The sequence below is a fragment of the Crinia signifera genome, chromosome 4 (genome assembly GCF_055691185.1).
Source record: "Crinia signifera chromosome 4, ASM5569118v1, whole genome shotgun sequence".
In the NCBI taxonomy this organism is placed as follows: domain Eukaryota; kingdom Metazoa; phylum Chordata; class Amphibia; order Anura; family Myobatrachidae; genus Crinia; species Crinia signifera.
The window spans coordinates 314,895,943-314,915,445 of NC_139220.1; the positions used below are offsets into that span (position 1 = coordinate 314,895,943).

General features: G+C 45.6%; 1 protein-coding gene across 3 annotated transcripts in view; it reads right to left on the minus strand.

The window, feature by feature from the left end:
• Positions 1–1,305: 1,305 nt before the first annotated feature.
• Positions 1,306–19,503, minus strand: part of LOC146072850 (uncharacterized) — a 32,730-nt gene continuing 14,532 nt past the window's right edge. For 2 of the 3 annotated variants that reach the window (XM_083180035.1, XM_083180036.1), the window contains exons 4-9: positions 17,652–18,011; positions 14,850–14,972; positions 13,626–13,650; positions 10,400–10,434; positions 4,800–4,837; positions 1,306–2,399 (exon numbers count right to left, since the gene is read on the minus strand). In XM_083180035.1, coding sequence (XP_083036161.1) covers positions 2,286–2,399; positions 4,800–4,837; positions 10,400–10,434; positions 13,626–13,650; positions 14,850–14,972; positions 17,652–18,011 — 695 coding nt within the window. In that variant the 3' untranslated portion in view covers positions 1,306–2,285. The remainder of the gene's footprint in view (positions 2,400–4,799; positions 4,838–10,399; positions 10,435–13,625; positions 13,651–14,849; positions 14,973–17,651; positions 18,012–19,503) is intronic. The other variant, XM_083180038.1, reaches the window with a different exon arrangement.

The following is a 19,503-nucleotide window of genomic DNA, read 5'->3' on the forward strand; positions in this document are numbered from 1 at the left end:
CACCTGCACCGCATGTCAACTTGTGGTTAACCATGATGTCAGCTTCTAGTACAGAGAACTGTCCGCTTTCCCAGCTATCTCCTGTATCTAAGAATGACACCGCTCAGCACATTGTTTTTTATTCCCTGCATCGGGCATGTGACTGGGGGTTTTCTCCTTATATAGGGATAATGACATCACTGGATAAAAAAAACATTTTCTCTGTCACATCATGGTTATATACACATTATTACATGCCTCCCAACTTTCATCCCCCTAGAAGCAGGACCTGCAGCACCTTAGATGAGGCCATCCCGAAAAAGGGGTGGGACTACCAGGTAAATGGGTGGGACCTTAACCAGAGGAGATGGGGTCTAACACATTGAATCTTTTAGAAATTGAAGGGAACCCCCTACTGGTTTTCCCCTGAATTTCTAAAACCAGGACCGGCTCTTTGAACCCGGGTTTGATTATTACTGTGGGGGGTGGGGGGGGGGGGGGGCCCTCGCCATTTTATTTTTCAATTATTATTTTTTTCACTTTAGAAGCCGTGAAGGCTGCCGATTTGTATGTATTTGGCGGCCGTATCCCGGTATCTTATCCAGGGTAAAACTCATTGAGAAATAAATCAGTTTAACCCAGTATCAAAGAATCTCCAAAGTCAGGATTGAATTTATGGTTGCTCTTAAGCTACAGTATATCTACTGTTTTACATATTTGTAATATAGGATGAGGACTACTTGTTCTATAATACCCAGAACACTAGGCGCATATCGTTCCCATAGACCATGGCTCAAAAATCATCGTACTTTTATATTTGGAAGTTATACTACAAACTATACTGTGTTATACTAGAGATTCAATCAACCTATAGCCCCAGAGAATTAAGGTGCATACACGCTGTACAATTTTTTTGACCAACTTTTTTGACCAATATCGTTCATCTCGGCCATTCTGAATGAAATTGGTCAAAATATCTTTCTGTGCGTTTGCGACGGATGATGATGCGCATAACCGCCAGCTGTTGATCAAGGATTGTTCGTCAACTGTACATGCAGCTCAATTTGGATATCTTTCAAAAAGAGCCTATAAACTGTAGCTAGATCTTTCGTCTTTCGCCAATATCTTTCGTCAACATCTTTCGTCCAGGACACTGGGCTCCAAGGAAATGTCTTTCAACGAAATTGGTCCGAAAAAATTTAAGATGACCCACCTATACAGTAGCTTATATATTACAGCATAGTTTGGTGATTACTGTACTTTTTTCTTGCCCCCAATCTTTTCTGAATCTTTTTTCATTGAAAATAAAAAAAAAAAACACAAAGATGAAAATGTGAAATCTTTAATACACAAATAAAATTACATAAAAAAAAATGTTACAACATAAATGGATGAATGGTAAATAAAGTAAACTAAACATAATGAATTGATCTCCTTATACGTGAACCTAAATGTACTTCAATCTTTTCCCTATTATTGTACAACACTTCTATACATAGGGCCAAATTCAGACCTGACCGCACAGCACATTTTGGGGCCGATTCAGACATTTTGTCAATGTTGACCTACTGCATGTCGGTCTTTTGGTGTCAACCGAATAACTGCCGGTCTTTACATTGTAGACCTATCATTCAGATACCGTTCGAGGAGAAGATTTTGTTACAAACTGAAATCAGACCTTAGATCGAGAGCGAGAGAGACAGAAAGAGTAGCCCAGTGTTCTCCGGGTTATTGTGACCATTAGGAGGGGACGTAGTTATCGCACCGGCTGATCTCCTGTCTAAGGAAACGGGAGATCTCTGGGCACAATTCAATTTTTTTCTGAGCTTGTTGCGCCCCAAACAGATCGGGGCTAGCCACATAAATATGGCAAAACCCAACTAAAGTGCTGCGCCGCATGAGCTCAAATGGGTCGCTTTTCGCTGATTTCAGCTCACCACCTCCAGGGGGTCACAAGCTGAAATCATGATGACCAGGTGAGGTTCCACAGGTAGGGCTGTAGCAAAGTTCAAAATTCAAATAGGGGATCCACACCCACTGCCACCAACTGCCATTCCAAGTGGGTGTGGATCTCCTTTTTGAATTTTGAACTGTGCTGCAGCCCCGCCCCAGGAGCCTTCACTGCCGATGACTGTAGCTGTTAGCACCCAAACACAATTAAATTATTCTATTTGGGTGCATCTAGTGGCTGCCTGCGCGATAAACAATTGAATTCCCCTTTCGTATGATCACAATTTTTTAACATTTGGCAGACTCGCCGGGAACCTGCTGGTCTTTGCAGTATGTCACATGTAACCCAAATATCATTATTTTTTCACATCAGCATAGACGGTCTCTGAGTCAGGATCCGGACGTCTCTTTGCTTTGCCGGCTGTAGAGGAAAGCTGGTGGTTTACTGTAGCATACACCATATTTTCTCCCTGTAAAAAATGGTGACATGGAAGACAGCCGGTTAGATTGTCTCAGCACTATTTTTCTGGAAAAATAGGTCCAGGAACTCCAGGTCTGGGGGTGGATCAATTAAATAAAAAAAATATACATACAATAGAGAGAGGGAGGGAGAGATAGATGTATATATTGTATTTAGAAACAAAGGCACTCACAGGTGACTTTATCTTTTGGAAAGTACATTTTCAGTTCCTGATGATGTCATATTTAATTAGAGGTTCAAGAACTGAGTTCCTGCTGAAAAATAGCACTGGATTGTCTAAAACCACGGATTGGCCATAAGAAATTGAAACACGTCACTGACATCCTTTGAATTATTTTGGGATATATCGACAACATTTAAGCTCTCTGCTAGCCATGCTAAATGTGGTGGTGGTGGGGGAGGTGGCCTAATCACAGGAGGCGTGGTCATGCCCTTTAATAAATGTAAAAAAAATATTTTTGTAGCAGAGGGGCACTTGAGTCCCTCAGCCAGGTGCAAATCCAGAGGAGGGTGCAATCAGTGTGATCACCCCCCCCCCCCTCACCTGTACAGGTAGAGACATGCTGGCACCCAGCTGCAGTGTCTTCTAACATACTTGTTGCTAGGGGTTACATGCTCATTGCCAGGTGCAATGATCTTCATGCTGCCAAATCTAAGGGCCATTAATCTGCTTATTCTTCTCAACCTCTCTCCTGCTTTGAAACTGTAGACCACTGTCTTCTTCTGCAAGTCCTTCACTCCCTTGATACTGCCCTCTGCTGGCTGTCCTCCTACAGATGTAGCAGTTCCCATTGGAGCTGCTCCTGGTGATAGAATCGTCATCCGCCAGCAGCCGGCATCCACCGCCAGCTGACAGAAAGGGGTGCGTGCACAAGACTCTCACGAGCCCCGTTCCGTCTGTGCCCTCTGCCACCCACCGCCGGTGCCTTGCTCCTCCCTCCTCTCTATATGTCCTCCTTAAGGGAACTCATAAGCTCTATTAACTTCCAGGGCCAAATTAATTAGGGAGTGAGAATCAGAAAGTGAGCGATTTGGGGAGAGTTTTCCCATTTTGTTAATGGCGCCAATAATTTACACTGCAATACCAGATTGATTTTGCCATGTAATTGATTGCTGCTTTAAAAAAATGGGAAAACTCTCCACAAATCTCTCGCTTTCTGAGTCTCACACCCTATTACATTGGCTACTCAAATCTACCTCCAATCCCATGACCTTTCTCCTGCTCTCCTCACTTGTGTCTCCAACTTTCTAAAACTTAACATGTCTAAGACTGAGCTGATGATCTTCCCACTGTCCAGCACAATCTCACCTCCCACAATCTCATTAAGTATTGATGGCACCAATATTTCCTCTAGCCCCTAGGTGTACTCGTTGACTTCTCGCTCTTCTTCAAACCACACCTTTAGCACCTCTTATAAACCGGAATTTTTAACTCAAAAATATTTCCAGGATCAGACCCTTTCTAACCCAAGAGTCTACCAAGACCCTCATCCACTCCAGTCTTCAGACTGGACTACTGTAATCTCATCATATGTGGAGTCCTGATCAATATCTCTCTCCACTCCAATCCTTAATGCTGAAGCTTGGCTCATCTCCCTCACCAAATGCAGTACATCCACCTCCCCTCCTCTACAAGCCCTACACTGGCTTCCCTTGCCTTATATAATCCAATTCAAACTTCTCACACTCACTTACAAAGCTCTCACCTATTTACATCTTTGACCTTATCTGCCTTCACACTCCTGTCTGTCCTCTTTGCTCTGCTAATGCACACCTCTTCTCCTGCCTACTGATTACTGATGACTGCCTCCCACTCCATCATCCAAGACTTTCACTTATTGTTCCCTACCTCTGGAATTCTCAACCTCTCTCCCTCCGACTCTGCACCTTTCTACAAAACTTCAATCGGACTCTCAAGACCCATTTGTTCCCCAAACCCAGCCAGATCTCCTCTTAACTCTGTTCCATGCTTACTGTCTACCCGATCTGTTTCACCACATTTGTCTGCCCTTCCCCTTTGGAATGTAAGCTCTCACAAGCAGGGCCCTCTTCCCCAGTGTCCTCTGCTGGCTAGGTCCCCTGTACTTGTCCTCTAATGTATTGAACTGTAAGTTGCTGGTTTTTTATTTGTTTATATACTTTGTAATTGGGCGCTGCAGCACCCTTGTGGCACCATAGAAATGAAGGATAATAATAATAATAATAATAATAATAATAATAATAATAATAATAATATATCTTTGTCTGTGGTAGTCATAGTTCCAATGTGTAAACCACCAATTCCATAACAGTAATACTGTAGGAACTCAAATCCGACCTATGAAATTGGTAAGTACATTTTCTGTACACTACATTGAGGTACAAATAATAAAAAAGTAACTTGAATTACCCGATCTTGTGAACGACTCATCGCTGGGTTATCATAACCTGGAAATGTACAAAGCGTTGTAGTTAAAAAATCAGTGAACATTTTTATTTTTCATTGTTAACGTGACAAAGCGAAAGAGACATTCTGTAGATACATATATATATAATTTAGGACAGCACACATGCACATATATGTGTATATATATATAGTAAGTCCAGAGTGCCTGCACTCGTTATGGGATAAACAGCAGAGGGCGCTCCACTAGAGAATTTCTCTTCCCATAATCCAAAAATAGTAAAATATGGACACTCACCAATAAGCAGCCAAAAGCCAACCGTACTCAGTTTCTTGTGGATGGTTATTTGAGTTGGCCTAGAAGAGGGGCTGAATTACAGATGGAGCCGGCCTCATTCAACGCCGCCGCCCACCACATCCTCTCCTCTGGCGATAGGGACTGGGATGCGCTTGCACGTCCCATTATCATGGCGGCTGGACAGCATCTCCCTACCCGTCTCCGCTACAGGGAGATGGGCAGGGTTTGGGGGGTCGGGCGGTGAGGGTGACCGGCGGCAAAGGCGGGGGAGGCGTCGGGGACCCGGGGCAAGCTTCTCATGCGCGTGCGCCTCGTGCGTGTGCGCCCCTGGTGGGAGCCAGCCCCTGCAAAGACTAGGCCGGCTCCATCTGTACCTGTGGTTTTGGCTGCAGTTGACAACTACAATGTATTAAAACCTGGAAATTACTAATAAACAGTTTGCTTTTGGCTGCTTCTTCGTGAGTGCCCATCTTCCTAGGATGATGTGATCAGGGTTCGGCTGATTAGCAGCGTCTGTAGCTATCTGTTTAAACTGTGTCCAGAGCAGAGGGTCAGTGGGGCAGATGTATTAAGCCTGGCGAAGAGATAAACTGGAGATACAGTGGAAGGAGATAACACACCAGCCAATCAGCTGTGTTTGAAATATGTCACTTTTGCGCTCCGGGGACCCTTGTGAATATGCGAAAATGAACTCTTTATGACTATTTAAATGAGGTCAACATGCATGAGTGAAGCGTAGTTTTTTCAAAATAAATAACATTTATTTAATATCTGCATAATACATGTGGTATAAAAAACAATAACAATAATATAAAAATGATAAAATATCCAGGTAGAAAACTGATGTATACACACTCTTTTAAATAGGTTATGGCATACTATCTAAGCCTAATACCGGTACACACAAACGTGGGGTAAGTGGGGTTAGGGATAACACACAGGGGGTATGCCCTTTGGTGTAATCACACTTATATTCTGTCTGGATGAAAGTCAGTTTCTGTAGCCTTCAACAAGGATGCCGCTGTGGGCTGATATTACCTCTTCCAGAAGTGGGAGATGAACGTGGAAACGTCTGCTGGCAGACTCCCGTCGACTGACCTCTATTAAAGGTGAGGTGTGATCGGCGGTTCCAGGTGCTTGCGTGCCTTCGACTAGTTTCGCCAGGTAACTGGCTTCCTCAGGATGGTCGCAGTACTGGATGAAGCTTCCTGTTCCTCCTTTTATGGTAGAGGTGTGGGTGTGTTTCAGGTGACGTTGGTATAGCCTCTAAGGAATCCTGCACCTATTAGTGCTGTTGATCACTTTGGGGTGGGCGGGACTTGGTGCCTGCACCTATCCCCGCTGTGTAGATTTGCTGATGCGGCGGGGGTTGCCGTGGGCGGGTGACGTCACTGGTGCCCTTCTGTCAGGTCAACTTCCGCCCTTTTCAGGGCCGTGTTAGCGCTGCTCAATCGTTGCCATGGGGACGCGGTCCGTGTACGCGGTCTGTGTATGCCGCTGCCGCTCATCTCCTGGGACTCGCACTTAGTAAGGAGGAAACAAAACTGATCTATTACATGGGGACCCTGGCCCCCAATGGCATGAACGTTGACTTTGAGATCGCAGCGTTCCTTTAATTTTCCCAGAAGGCATGAAAAGCACAATAAGGATCCTCCTCATTAAAAACTCTTTCCAAAATCATTAGAAAACATCTGGAATTATAAACCATTCAATCCCTCTACATCTGGATATATTTACTCACAGTCATGCACTCACAGTCCCTAATTATTCAGATTCTTTAGATCCCACAACCCCCAAGAAAACGGACTGGCACACTCCCCATGTCTTATTATGTCTGTGTTAACTATATGCGTAAAAAATTCCTTTTTATTTATCCCATCTGTGGGCATGGTGTTATTATTGTTGTTATTATGATTACAATTGATATAAGTTATGATTTTTTAATATGGCATATGGATTTTAGATGTGGAATTTTTTATAAATTTTTTATAAATTGTTTATGGGTTTATTATGGATACTATATATGTATTTTATAGTAATTGTATATATAAATCTTTTATCCATGAGGATTCTTTTATATGTATTTTTTATATGAATTTTTATATGAATTTCTTCATATGAATTATTTCATATGAATTCTGTATATGAATTTCTTGTTAATTATTTTTGGTATGTATTTTTCATCAATTAGAATTAAATCCATGTTGGATGGACTGTAGGAATTTCATGATGCTTTTATACATCCACGGAGGCATTATATGCATAGAATATTTGATACCTATGCAAACTTTAAGAACCACCTTACACAGGGTGTCCATAGTAGTTCATATAGTGCTCCACTATCATCACGCACTCCCCTATTGCATGCCTTGCATAGACTTGTTAGGGGTGCCCTCGCACGTGTAAAATAGTGAGTAGACACATTTCCCATAAGGGATTGTAAGCAGCGCACACTCATAACCTGCACATTCACACTATGGTGTCAATTGGACACATTTACATCTCCACCATCTCTTAGGGTCCCCCCGCCCCCTTGCATGCACTTCACCGTGAAGATTTAAAATAGCCCCCATTTTCACCATTTATCAAAGGATTCCATCTAGCGCATTATCTTAGCATTTATTATATTAGTTTACTTTTGCAGTCATTCCAGTCTTCTCAGTTATTTTGGTAGTATGGCTCATGAAGCCCCATACGATATATGATTTATACATACACCCATTTAACATTACTAAATGTTGCAACCCTGTCCCATGCTTTCCTTATTCCCACTTTCCCTAATGTGTCCATAATATCACATGAAATCGCCTACCTGCTTTATGTAGCTACACCGTAATACAGGGACATAAGTAAATAATCAAAAAAGCATCGGACTCCAGCGTCGTGACAGCTTCCCTAAACTAACCCTCGTCACCTAGACAACGGCTCAACAACTAATGCCGACTTGTGTAGAAACAGCAGAGACGCCTCCATGAGATGACAGCGGCATACACAAACCGCGTCACCATGACAACGGCAGAATAACGAACGGCGCTAGCACGGCCCTAAGAAGGGCGGAAGTGAAATTGACAGACGCTCTCAGGAGATGAGCGGCAGCGGCATACACAGACCGCGTACACGGACCGCGTCCCCATGGCAACGATTGAGCAGCGCTAACACGGCCCTGAAAAGGGCGGAAGTTGACCTGACAGAAGGGCACCAGTGACGTCACCCGCCCACGGCAACCCCCGCCGCATCAGCAAATCTACACAGCGGTCCCGCCCACCCCAAAGTGATCAACAGCACTAATAGGTGCAGGATTCCTTAGAGGCTATACCAACGTCACCTGAAACACACCCACACCTCTACCATAAAAGGAGGAACAGGAAGCTTCATCCAGTACTGCGACCATCCTGAGGAAGCCAGTTACCTGGCGAAACTAGTCGAAGGCACGCAAGCACCTGGAACCGCCGATCACACCTCACCTTTAATAGAGGTCAGTCGACGGGAGTCTGCCGGCAGACGTTTCCACGTTCATCTCCCACTTCTGGAAGAGGTAATATCAGCCCACAGCGGCATCCTTGTTGAAGGCTACAGAAACTGACTTTCATCCAGACAGAATATAAGTGTGATCACACCAAAGGGCATACCCCCTGTGTGTTATCCCTAACCCCACTTACCCCACGTTTGTGTGTACCGGTATTAGGCTTAGATAGTATGCCATAACCTATTTAAAAGAGTGTGTATACATCAGTTTTCTACCTGGATATTTTATCATTTTTATATTATTGTTATTGTTTTTTATACCACATGTATTATGCAGATATTAAATAAATGTTATTTATTTTGAAAAAACTACGCTTCACTCATGCATGTTGACCTCATTTAAATAGTCATAAAGAGTTCATTTTCGCATATTCACAAGGGTCCCCGGAGCGCAAAAGTGACACCGCAAGGTGTAACCCCCCCCCCCCCTTTTCTAGCACTATCACAGGTACTGGCAGTGTACCTACACTTTTGCAGCTAGGTGACCACCTTTAGTCCACGGCGCAACCTTCCCGGAAACCCCATATAGAACTTGTGTTTGAAATATGACAGTTGGGAGTTGATTGGTTGGTGCATTATCTCCTTCCACTTTATCTCCAGTTTATCTCCTCACCAGGCTTAATACATCTGCCCCAATGTTCCTGATGGTGGAATGACCTTGGCGGTGATACCCTGGGGGTGTGGACTACGGTAGGGACCACTGGGACAGGAGGAGTTTGTAACATGCTGCGACACCTGTATGTTGCTGTACTGTAACCCTGCAAACATGCCAGAATGCTGTTGCCTGCTACAATTAAAGACTTATGTTTATTTACTAAAATGAGAGTTATATTTCAGATGGGCTGTTGCTATAGGCAACCAATCAGATACTATTTATTATCTTCTAGAAGATGCTAAATAAATAATTCGATTCTTATTGGTTGTCCTTAGCAACATCCTCTTAGTAAATTTACCCCAAAGTCTTTTCTCATTAGAAGTAATAATCACTTAATGGATTATGTAGAACTGAAAAATGTTATAATTCAGATGCCCTTAACTGCAGAAACAGTAATAGAAATGCATTGGGATTTTGGATAAAGAATTATTATCCTGCCCCAGGAATATATACAGTAAGTCACACTCAAAGAGACATCAGATGCGGGCCGTCAATGATTGACAGTTTCTTGCCATTTGGGGGCGGAGATTGCCATTTTGGGGAAGTGTTGCTAAGCCCTAGGATGCAGCTTAGATCAGTAATGCAAGCAGGAGGCATCTACGTAAATCAGATGCCTCCTGCTGTATAACTAGGGCATTGCTGCATCGCATCATAGGCAAACTCAGGTGGGGGGTGAGGGGGTTCCAGCTCCCAGAAACCAATCTTGGCCAGAAGCTCAAATGAGGACAGTAGCAATAGAGTTTGATTACTAGATCTGCCACCGCATCATGCAGTGTAAGGGACAGTGGTAGCAGCTTCTTATACCAAGTTTTCTGTCTGTGTGCTCAGTCATTGCACTGGACCAGAGAGCAGCGACCAGGAAGAATAGACAGGAGCCTCACCATTAAGTGGGAGAATGTGAGCTTAGAAAGTACAGCACTGTCTCCTGTTAATTATTTAAACAGTGTATGAAAAGACCAATGTGTACATTAAGTATCCCCGGTCGTTACTAGGCCCTGACTGCTCCCCCTGATTCCTGCACTTGCTCCAATGTTTGGTAGAGTGGGAGACTGTGGATTGTATTTGGAAACTCCTACTCTATAAATCCAGTGTTTGCCCCTGCACAGACATCATAAATGAGTTCCTTACCCCCAGTATTGTGTTCCGATGTTTCTAAGGTCTCCCTGAAATACACAAAGTTCATTAAATAACTGCTTACAGAATAGGCCCCTTTTTTCATCAGAGGGCGTTACTAAATTGCATTGTCCATTCTCCTGCTTCCTTGCCCACTGCGGCCTCCTGCTCTCTGGCCTTCGCCTCATCCATCTTTGCACTCTAGACTTAGGGGGAAGATGCATCAGACCTTGGAGAGAGATAAAGTTGAGTAGTTGCACAAAGCAACCAATCAGATTCAGTTATTTATCTACATACAGATGTAGCCCTCTTAGCCATGCAGCCAGCTCGCCATTGTCGATGTTTCCGATGTTTCTGGTGGATGGCAGATGGCGGGGACACGCAACCATCTCACTTGCTAACGCATCACACTCAGCGGGGTGGCAGGGAGCGGGAACAGGGTGCTTCTCTGCCCGTCTCTCCGTCAGGGAGACAGACAGGGAGCGGGTCACTGGGAGACGGTGGGGAGATGGGCAAGGAGCGGGGACAGGACTGCAGCACTTCTGGGAGAAGTCTGGCGCACAGTGGCGGATGGGGAGAGATTCTAATGACAGCGGCTCCATCTCTAGTGCCGTGTTTGAAATGAAAGGGCCTGATTCCGAGAGGTGCCCCACGATGTGCCTGTAAAAATTTGTGGGGACATCATTAAAGTGCAAGTGCTTCGCTACACAGCAAAACACTTGCACGGTACCCGCTGATTGCAGCAGCCACCATGGCCCTCCCCACAAGCGGAGCAGACAGGCCTGTGTTGTGCGGATTGCTCCCACAAAATGCTGCACCCCGTCCCCACCAAGTCACGCAGAAAATCTGTCACTACGCAGCTGACACCACCATCCAGCACTGAAACTGCAATCTCCTAGGACCACAGTTTTGGTACTGGCGCGTGCATGCTGAGAAAAGGCCTGAATCAGGCCCTACAATCTGATGTGTTGCTTAAATTCTCTACTTTATCTCTCTCCAAGGGGGGGGATTCAATAAGAATTGATTTTGCCAGAGAGCATACATGAGACAGCTGTGATCTGGGGATGCAGGGAGTGTCAGGGAGAGAGCAGAGGTAAGGCAGCTTGGAATACAGGGAGTGTCAGGGAGAGAGCAGAGGTAAGGCAGCTTGGAATACAGGGAGTGTCAGGGAGAGAGCAGAGGTAAGGCAGCTTGGAATATAGGGAGTGTCAGGGAAAGAGGAGAGGTGAGGCAGCTGGGAATACAGGGAGTGTCAGGGAGAGAGGAGAGGAGAGGCAGCTGTGAGATGGGAATACAGAGAGTGGCAGGGAGAGAGCAGAGGTGAGGCGTCTATGAGCTGTGAATATAGGGAGTGTCAGGGAGTGAGCAGAGGTGAGGCAACTGTGAGCTGGGAATACAGGTAGTGTCAGGGAGAGAGCAAAGGTGAGGCATCTGTGAGCTGGGAATATAGGGAGTGTCAGGGAGAGAGAAGAGGTGAGGCAACTGTGAGCTGGGAATACAGGGAGTGTCAGGGAGAGAGCAGAGGTGAGGCATCTATGAGCTGGGAATACAGGGAGTGTCAGGGAGAGAGCAGAGGTGAGTCGGCTTTGAGCTGGGAATACAGGAGCTGTCAGGGAGAAAGCAAAGGTGAGGTGGGTGTGAGCTGGAGATACAGGGACTGTCAGGGAGAGAGCAGATGAGAGGCAGATGTGAGCTGGGAATACAGGGAGTGTCAGGGAGAGAGCAGAGGTGAGGCATCTATGAGCTGGGAATACAGGGATAGTCAGGGAGAGAGCAGAGGTGAGTCGGCTTTGAGCTGGGAATACAGGAGCTGTCAGGGAGAGAGCAAAGGTTAGGTGGGTGTGAGCTGGAGATACAGGGACTGTCAGGGAGAGAGCAGATGAGAGGAAGATGTGAGCTGGGAATACAGGGAGTTTCAGGGAGAGAGCAGAGGTGAGGAAGCGTTGAGCTGGGAATACAGGAGCTGTCAGAGAGAGAGCAGAGGTGAGGCAGATGTGAGCTGGGAATACAGGGAGTTTCAGGGAGAGAGCAGAGGTGAGTCAGCTTTGAGCTGGGAATACAGGAGCTGTCAGGGAGAGAGCAGAGATGAGGCAGATGTGAGCTCGGAATACAGGGAGTGTCAGGGAGAGAGCAGAGGTGAGTCGGCTTTGAGATGGGAATACAGGAGCTGTCAGGGAGAGAGCAGAGGTGTTTCAGGGAGAGAGCAGAGGTGAGTCAGCTTTGAGCTGGGAATACAGGAGCGGTCTGGGAGAGAGCAGAGATGAGGCAGATGTGAGCTCGGAATACAGGGAGTGTCAGGGAGAGAGCAGAGGTGAGTCGGCTTTGAGATGGGAATACAGGAGCTGTCAGGGAGAGAGCAGAGGTGAGGTGGGTGTGAGCTGGAGATACAGGGACTGTCAGGGAGAGAGGAGAGGTGAGGCAGATGTGAGCTGGGAATACAGCGAGTTTCAAGGAGAGAGCAGAGGTGAGGCAGCTTTGAGCTGGGAATAAAGGAGCTGTCAGGGAGAGAGCAGAGGTGAGGCAGATGTGAGCTGGGAATACAGGGAGTTTCATGGAGAGAGCAGAGGTGAGTCGGCTTTGAGATGGGAATACAGGAGCTGTCAGGGAGAGAGCAATGTGAGGTGGGTGTGAGCTGGAGATACAGGGACTGTCAGGGAGAGAGCAGATGAGAGGCAGATGTGAGCTGGGAATACAGGGAGTTTCAGGGAGAGAGCAGAGGTGAGGAAGCGTTGAGCTGGGAATACAGGAGCTGTCAGAGAGAGAGCAGAGGTGAGGCAGATGTGAGCTGGGAATACAGGGAGTTTCAGGGAGAGAGCAGAGGTGAGTCGGCTTTGAGCTGGGAATACAGGAGCGGTCTGGGAGAGAGCAGAGATGAGGCAGATGTGAGCTCGGAATACAGGGAGTGTCAGGGAGAGAGCAGAGGTGAGTCGGCTTTGAGATGGGAATACAGGAGCTGTCAGGGAGAGAGCAGAGGTGAGGTGGGTGTGAGCTGGAGATACAGGGACTGTCAGGGAGAGAGGAGAGGTGAGGCAGATGTGAGCTGGGAATACAGCGAGTTTCAAGGAGAGAGCAGAGGTGAGGCAGCTTTGAGCTGGGAATAAAGGAGCTGTCAGGGAGAGAGCAGAGGTGAGGCAGATGTGAGCTGGGAATACAGCGAGTTTCAAGGAGAGAGCAGAGGTGCGTCGGCTTTGAGCTGGGAATACAGGGACTGTCAGGGAGAGAGCACATGTGAGATACATACCCAGGTGTGCTGGTCTGCCCGTGATCTGCATTTTGAAAAATAAGGATAAGTTTACAATGATTAAAGTTTGAGTTAATAAAATAGTTATTAATATCATAAATATTATTATTAATCAACAATTGGAGTTTATTTTTCAATTACCTCTAAAAAGAGTGGTACCTAATAGAAATGATTAGATTTAAGTAGCTATCCCCATGCAGTCTATGGGCCTGATTCAGACCTGACTGGCAAATTTGTTCTCAAAATGGAAAAAACTATGCTGCACTGCAATTTAGATTTCCGTTTAAACACACCCCACCCAAATCTAACTCTCTTTGCACATGTTACATCTGCCCCACCTGCAGTCCAGCAAGATTTTGTCCATTTTGAGAACGAATAGCCCTGCAATCAATTATGCCCTATGTTACTAAATCTCTGATTTCTTTGATTTTAACCCTTTGTTGGATACCGGGAATCATTGATGGGGACTTTTACTAGCTCTAGGTGACACAATGACTCTTCACTGCTTCATACAAACTGGTGCAGCCACGCTATGCAATATTGTATAGCATACTGTATGATAACCAGTGGCGGTTTTTACCTATGGGCTGCAGGGCTGCAGCCCCCACAGGTAAAATCCGCCCCTGTAGTCTGTGAAATTGCACTGGCATCACTGTGACTGGTAGTGACTTCCTACTGGAAGTCCGACCTGCCAGTCACTAAGGCAGTCCCATTGGGAAGTGTTCCCTCCCTCCGGGAACACCTTTCTGCGGGCTGTCGTGCAAAATCCCTGATTGTGCATGCGCAGTAACTATAACGGTACTGCGAACGCGCTGGTCCCGGGGCCTGTCATCTGTATTATGCAGGCGCCAAGACCACGATTCCCTTCTATGGGCTGCTGCCGAAGCAGCCCATAGAAGCTGGCCGCATGCGCAGTACATATGTTTGTACTACGCATGTGCCAGTCCCAGCGCCTGTCATCATTGTACAGGTGCCAGGAACTCTCTGCAGGGACCAGGAGCAGCGGCGGTGACTGCGACAGGGGGGTGGGTGCCTGCATTGTCAGCTGCACATCTACTAACATGCCATGTTATGCTGCCACCTAGAGGGAATATGTTGCTACTGCCTCTTGGCTTGGAAATACATCACATGTACGTACGTAATGAGAGTGGACACCTACACAACGCATGAATTCCCCCATAGAGGTGAGGGGCAGTGTTAGCTTATATAGGATTTTCTTCTCACCTCTTCTACATTTCAGGCCGATGACCAAACCGACAATGAAGATGAGAAGGATGCAGCCGACACACACGGCGATTATTGCCGTTGAGTTAAACGGCTGTAAATATGGGTTATCCGACTTATCATCTAAGACAGAAAACAGACAATAGAGATATCAGAGACATTTATACAGACTTGATTCATGCATCAGAGGTCAGCTGATGTCAGCATCCGGATGACAGTTCGATCAAAAGGTTGACATACACTCAGTCAACACTGGCAATAGGTCAACGTGGACTCCAATTGTGAACGGTAAAGTGTGCCAAGTGCAGCAGTAAGCAGCAGGGTCCACATGTTCAGTGTCATCGTTGACACCATTTTTTTTTCTTAAATAGCTCATGTCGACATTTTCATATGTTGACATTTTGCTAATGTTCACGTTTTGTCACTACTAGATCCTGTCCATCCTTTGATCCATACCTGCTGTTGTCATACGTTGTCAGTCAATTTGTTGTCATTGTCTCCTTTCTGTTATGTGCACTTACCTCTACCGAGTGCTGACAGACATACAATATTGGATTAATGAGAGGCAACAGAGGGGGCATAAATGTATTTTCGGCCTGATTCAGACCTGCTAGCGAGGCTGCAATTTTTGCAGATGGACAAAATCATGCTGTGCTGCACTGGGGCAGATGTAACATGTGCAGAGAGCATTAGATATGGGTGGGGTGTGTTCACAATGAAATCTAAATTGCAGTGTAAGAATAAAGCAGCCAGTATTTACCCTGCACAGAAACAAAAGAACTCACTCAAATCTATCATCATGTAGTGCGTACCATGATTGGCAGGTACAGTACTTTTTTTTTTTTTTAAGGATTGTACCGTTTTTGGGTCTCCAATTGCCCGTTGTAATTATAGGAAAGGGGGCATGGCCACAGCCCCTTTACCCCCATTTTCATGCCCTCTTTCCGAATTTGTACCAGTTTTTGCTTCATATGTTGGAGGGTATGGTCTTGTTGCTGATACTTTTTGGTGTGGTGTGGTAAACATTTTCTCTAATTCTCAGGAGGCCCGGTCTAGTCACAGCCCTACAACAGGGTTTCAACACTTTCCCTGTTCTTTGGGGACATCTTTCAGCCGAAAGTCTGTTAATGTTAAATGCTGCCCATGTTATCTCAAACCACCCCCTGTGCACCCAAGTCCACAGCCACCTCAACCAGTCCATATACCCAAGAATGCCTTCTATTAGGTCCAGAGATTTTTTTCCCTCAAATTACCCCCAAGGTGGACAACAAGGATAACAAAAAATCTTGACCACCCCAGCAGCCTAACTTTAAAGGCATGCCACCACTATCCCCTATACATAGCATGCACAACCATCAGTGCCCAGGAAAGAATTGTGAGGCAAAGGGGCACTTAGACTCCCAGAACATAGAGGAATGCTCAAAAATCGAGACCTGCAAGAGCAACATCATTTGATGGTAGCCCAGTGGTCAATGCAGCAGCTTCACCACCATGTGCCAGCAGTCATGTGACCAGCACTTCCTACAGAGATGTTTGGCAGGGTGGTATTCCATGAAGAATTCCACCCTAATCCTAACCCTCCCCTCCCACAGCCTGACCCTATGCAGAGTAACCTTAACCTCCCCTAGCAAAACCTCTCTCCCCCCTAGGGCCCAACCCTAGCACTAACCCTAACGTCTTTCCACACAACCTATATTACAAAAGAAATCCAAAATTATGTGAATTGTTGGCTTAACAGTGATTTACAATGAATTTGTGTATTCAATATGTTGGGACGGGATCTGGTTAAATGGTTGAATTGGGAAGAGTAACTGGCAACCATTTAACCAGATTCCGTCCCAACATAGTGAATACACAAATTCATTGTAAATCACTGTTAAGCCAACAATTCACATAATTTTGTAATTTTTTTTAAATATATGGTTTGAGATGTTTCTAACCAATTTCCACACATAACATATATATAACCAGTGGCAGGAGAGAGGGGTTTTAGTTTATTCATTAAAATGCAAGCCTTATTCCTGAAAATAAATGTACGGTCAGATGGTGAACAATTGACAGAAAAATGTCAACATAGTCGGCCATGTGATCAGGCCCCCTCTTCACATGTCCTTAATGTCAACATGTTGACAATCTTAGAACACCAGGGAGGTTAGAGCTGTTCTCCAGGGGAAGGTTAGGCTTAGTCTGAGGCAGTAATGGAATTTGTGAATAGTTGGCCCTTGTGCACAAATATAATTTTGCCCCCCCCCCCCCCTCCACTCCAACCCAAGCTCACAATATGCCACTCAGCAGTGGGCCCCTTAGTCACCAGGTGCCCGGGTGCAATGCACATGCTGCACCAATGGTAGTTCCGCCTCTAGGCTGGGTGCAGGGTTAGAGTTAGGTACTAGATGAAAAAATAGAGTTAGGAGTATGAACTATGGACAGGGGGAAATGGACAGAGAAGAAGACGAGAAGAAGACGCTGGAGCCTTCGCAGCCTCCTGGGCCATTTAATTAGCCATAGGGCCACTAAAGACATTGGGTCAACACTCATTCATATTGACATGACGAGTGTCGGCATGGCCACCGCCGACATGCTAAGTGTGTTGACCATTCTGCCCATGTGTTGATGTTCTCATGATGACCTCACGCCCAGTGTCCTTTTTACAAATATGACATCAGAATGACATTATTACATCACAAGTGCATTCCCAGGAATTCATACATATACAGTTATAGAATATTAGCGATATTACTTATTTAGATCTTTGCAGAATCTACTGTACCAAAACTTTCATTTTTGGAACAATTACAGTACCATAGACTCTGAGACGTGTTCCAGGACCTTCCTCCAGGATTGTGTCAATCGGATTGTTTCCTCCAGACAAACATTGTCTTATGACTACTCTACAGTAGAGCGTGGTGTTATCTGGAACATTGGGCACATCTAGCCGTAGATTGGAGTCTCCTACCAGCCGGGTCTTTCCCTTATAATCTGGGTGTATGTAGTCTGGGTCTGGATGATACACAAAGTGCTGCCTTGGTTCTCCCGTCATCCAGTAGACCTCAGAATGTAGGAGGTCTCTGTTGTCTTGTACGGAGAAGCTGCAGTTGATTACGGCTGGATAGTTATATATAACTTCTGGTGGCTGACTGATATTTAACGTGTTTCCATGTTCTTCAAAGTGAAACATACACATGTTAGGTAATGTGGGGTTGGCTAGGCAAATGTGGGTGTGCTTTATGTTAGGTATTGTGGGGTTGGCTAGACAAATGTGGGTGTGCTTTATGTTAGGTAATGTGGGGTTGGCTAGGCAAATGTGGGTGTGCTTTATGTTAGGTAATGTGGGGTTGGCTAGGCAAATGTGGGTGTGCTTTATGTTAGGTATTGTGGGGTTGGTTAGACAAATGTGGGTGTGCTTTATGTTATGTAATGTGGGGTTGGCTAGGCAAATGTGGGTGTGCTTTATGTTAGGTATTGTGGGGTTGGCTAGACAAATGTGGGTGTGCTTTATGTAAGGTAATGCGGGTTGGCTAGACAAATGTGGGTGTGCTTTATGTTAGGTAATGCGGGTTGGCTAGACAAATGTGAGTGTGCTTTATGTTAGGTAATGTGGGGTTGGCTAGGCAAATGTGGGTGTGCTTTATGTTAGGTATTGTGGGGTTGGCTAGACAAATGTGGGTGTGCTTTATGTTAGGTATTGTGTGGTTGGCTAGACAAATGTAGGTGTGCTTTTTGTTAGGTAATGTGGGGTTGGCTAGACAAATGTGGGTGTGCTTTATGTTAGGTATTGTGGGGTTGGCTAGACAAATTTGGGTGTGCTTTATGTTAGGTATTGTGGGGTTGGCTAGACAAATGTGGGTGTGCTTTATGTTAGGTATTGTGGGGTTGGCTAGACAAATGTGGGTGTGCTTTATGTTAGGTAATGTGGGGTTGGCTAGACAAATGTGGGTGTGCTTTATGTTAGGTAATGTGGGGTTGGCTAGACAAATGTGGGTGTGCTTTATGTTAGGTAATGCGGGGTTGGCTAGACAAATGTGGGTGTGCTTTATGTTAGATATTGTGGGGTTGGCTAGGCAAATGTGGGTGTGCTTTATGTTAGGTAATGTGGGGTTGGCTAGACAAATGTGGGTGTGGTTTATGTTAGGTAATGTGGGGTTGGCTAGACAAATGTGGGTGTGCTTTATGTTAGGTATTGTGGGGTTGGCTAGACAAATGTTGGTGTGCTTTATGTTAGGTAATGTGGGGTTGGCTAGACAAATGTGGGTGTGGCTTTATGTTAGGTAATGTGGGGTTGGCTAGGCAAATGTGGGTGTGGTTTATGGAAGACAGTGAGGGGGTGACTAACAAAATTGGTTTGTGGTCTATGGGAGGTAATAAGGGGCTGACTAGCCAAATGTGGGTGTGGTTTATGTGAGGAAATACGGAGGCGGATAGTCAAATAGGATCATGGTCTATGGGAGGTAACATGGGGGTGGCTAGCTAAATGTGGGTGTGGCTTATGCAAGGAAATGAGGAGGCGGATAGTCAGATTGAATCAATGTCTATGGGAGGTAACAAGGGGATGGCTAGCCAAATGTGGGTGTGGCTTATGGAAGGCAAAGAGGGGGTGGCTAGCCAAATGTAGGTGTGGTTTAAGGAAAATAATGCAGGGGAAGCTATCCAGTGG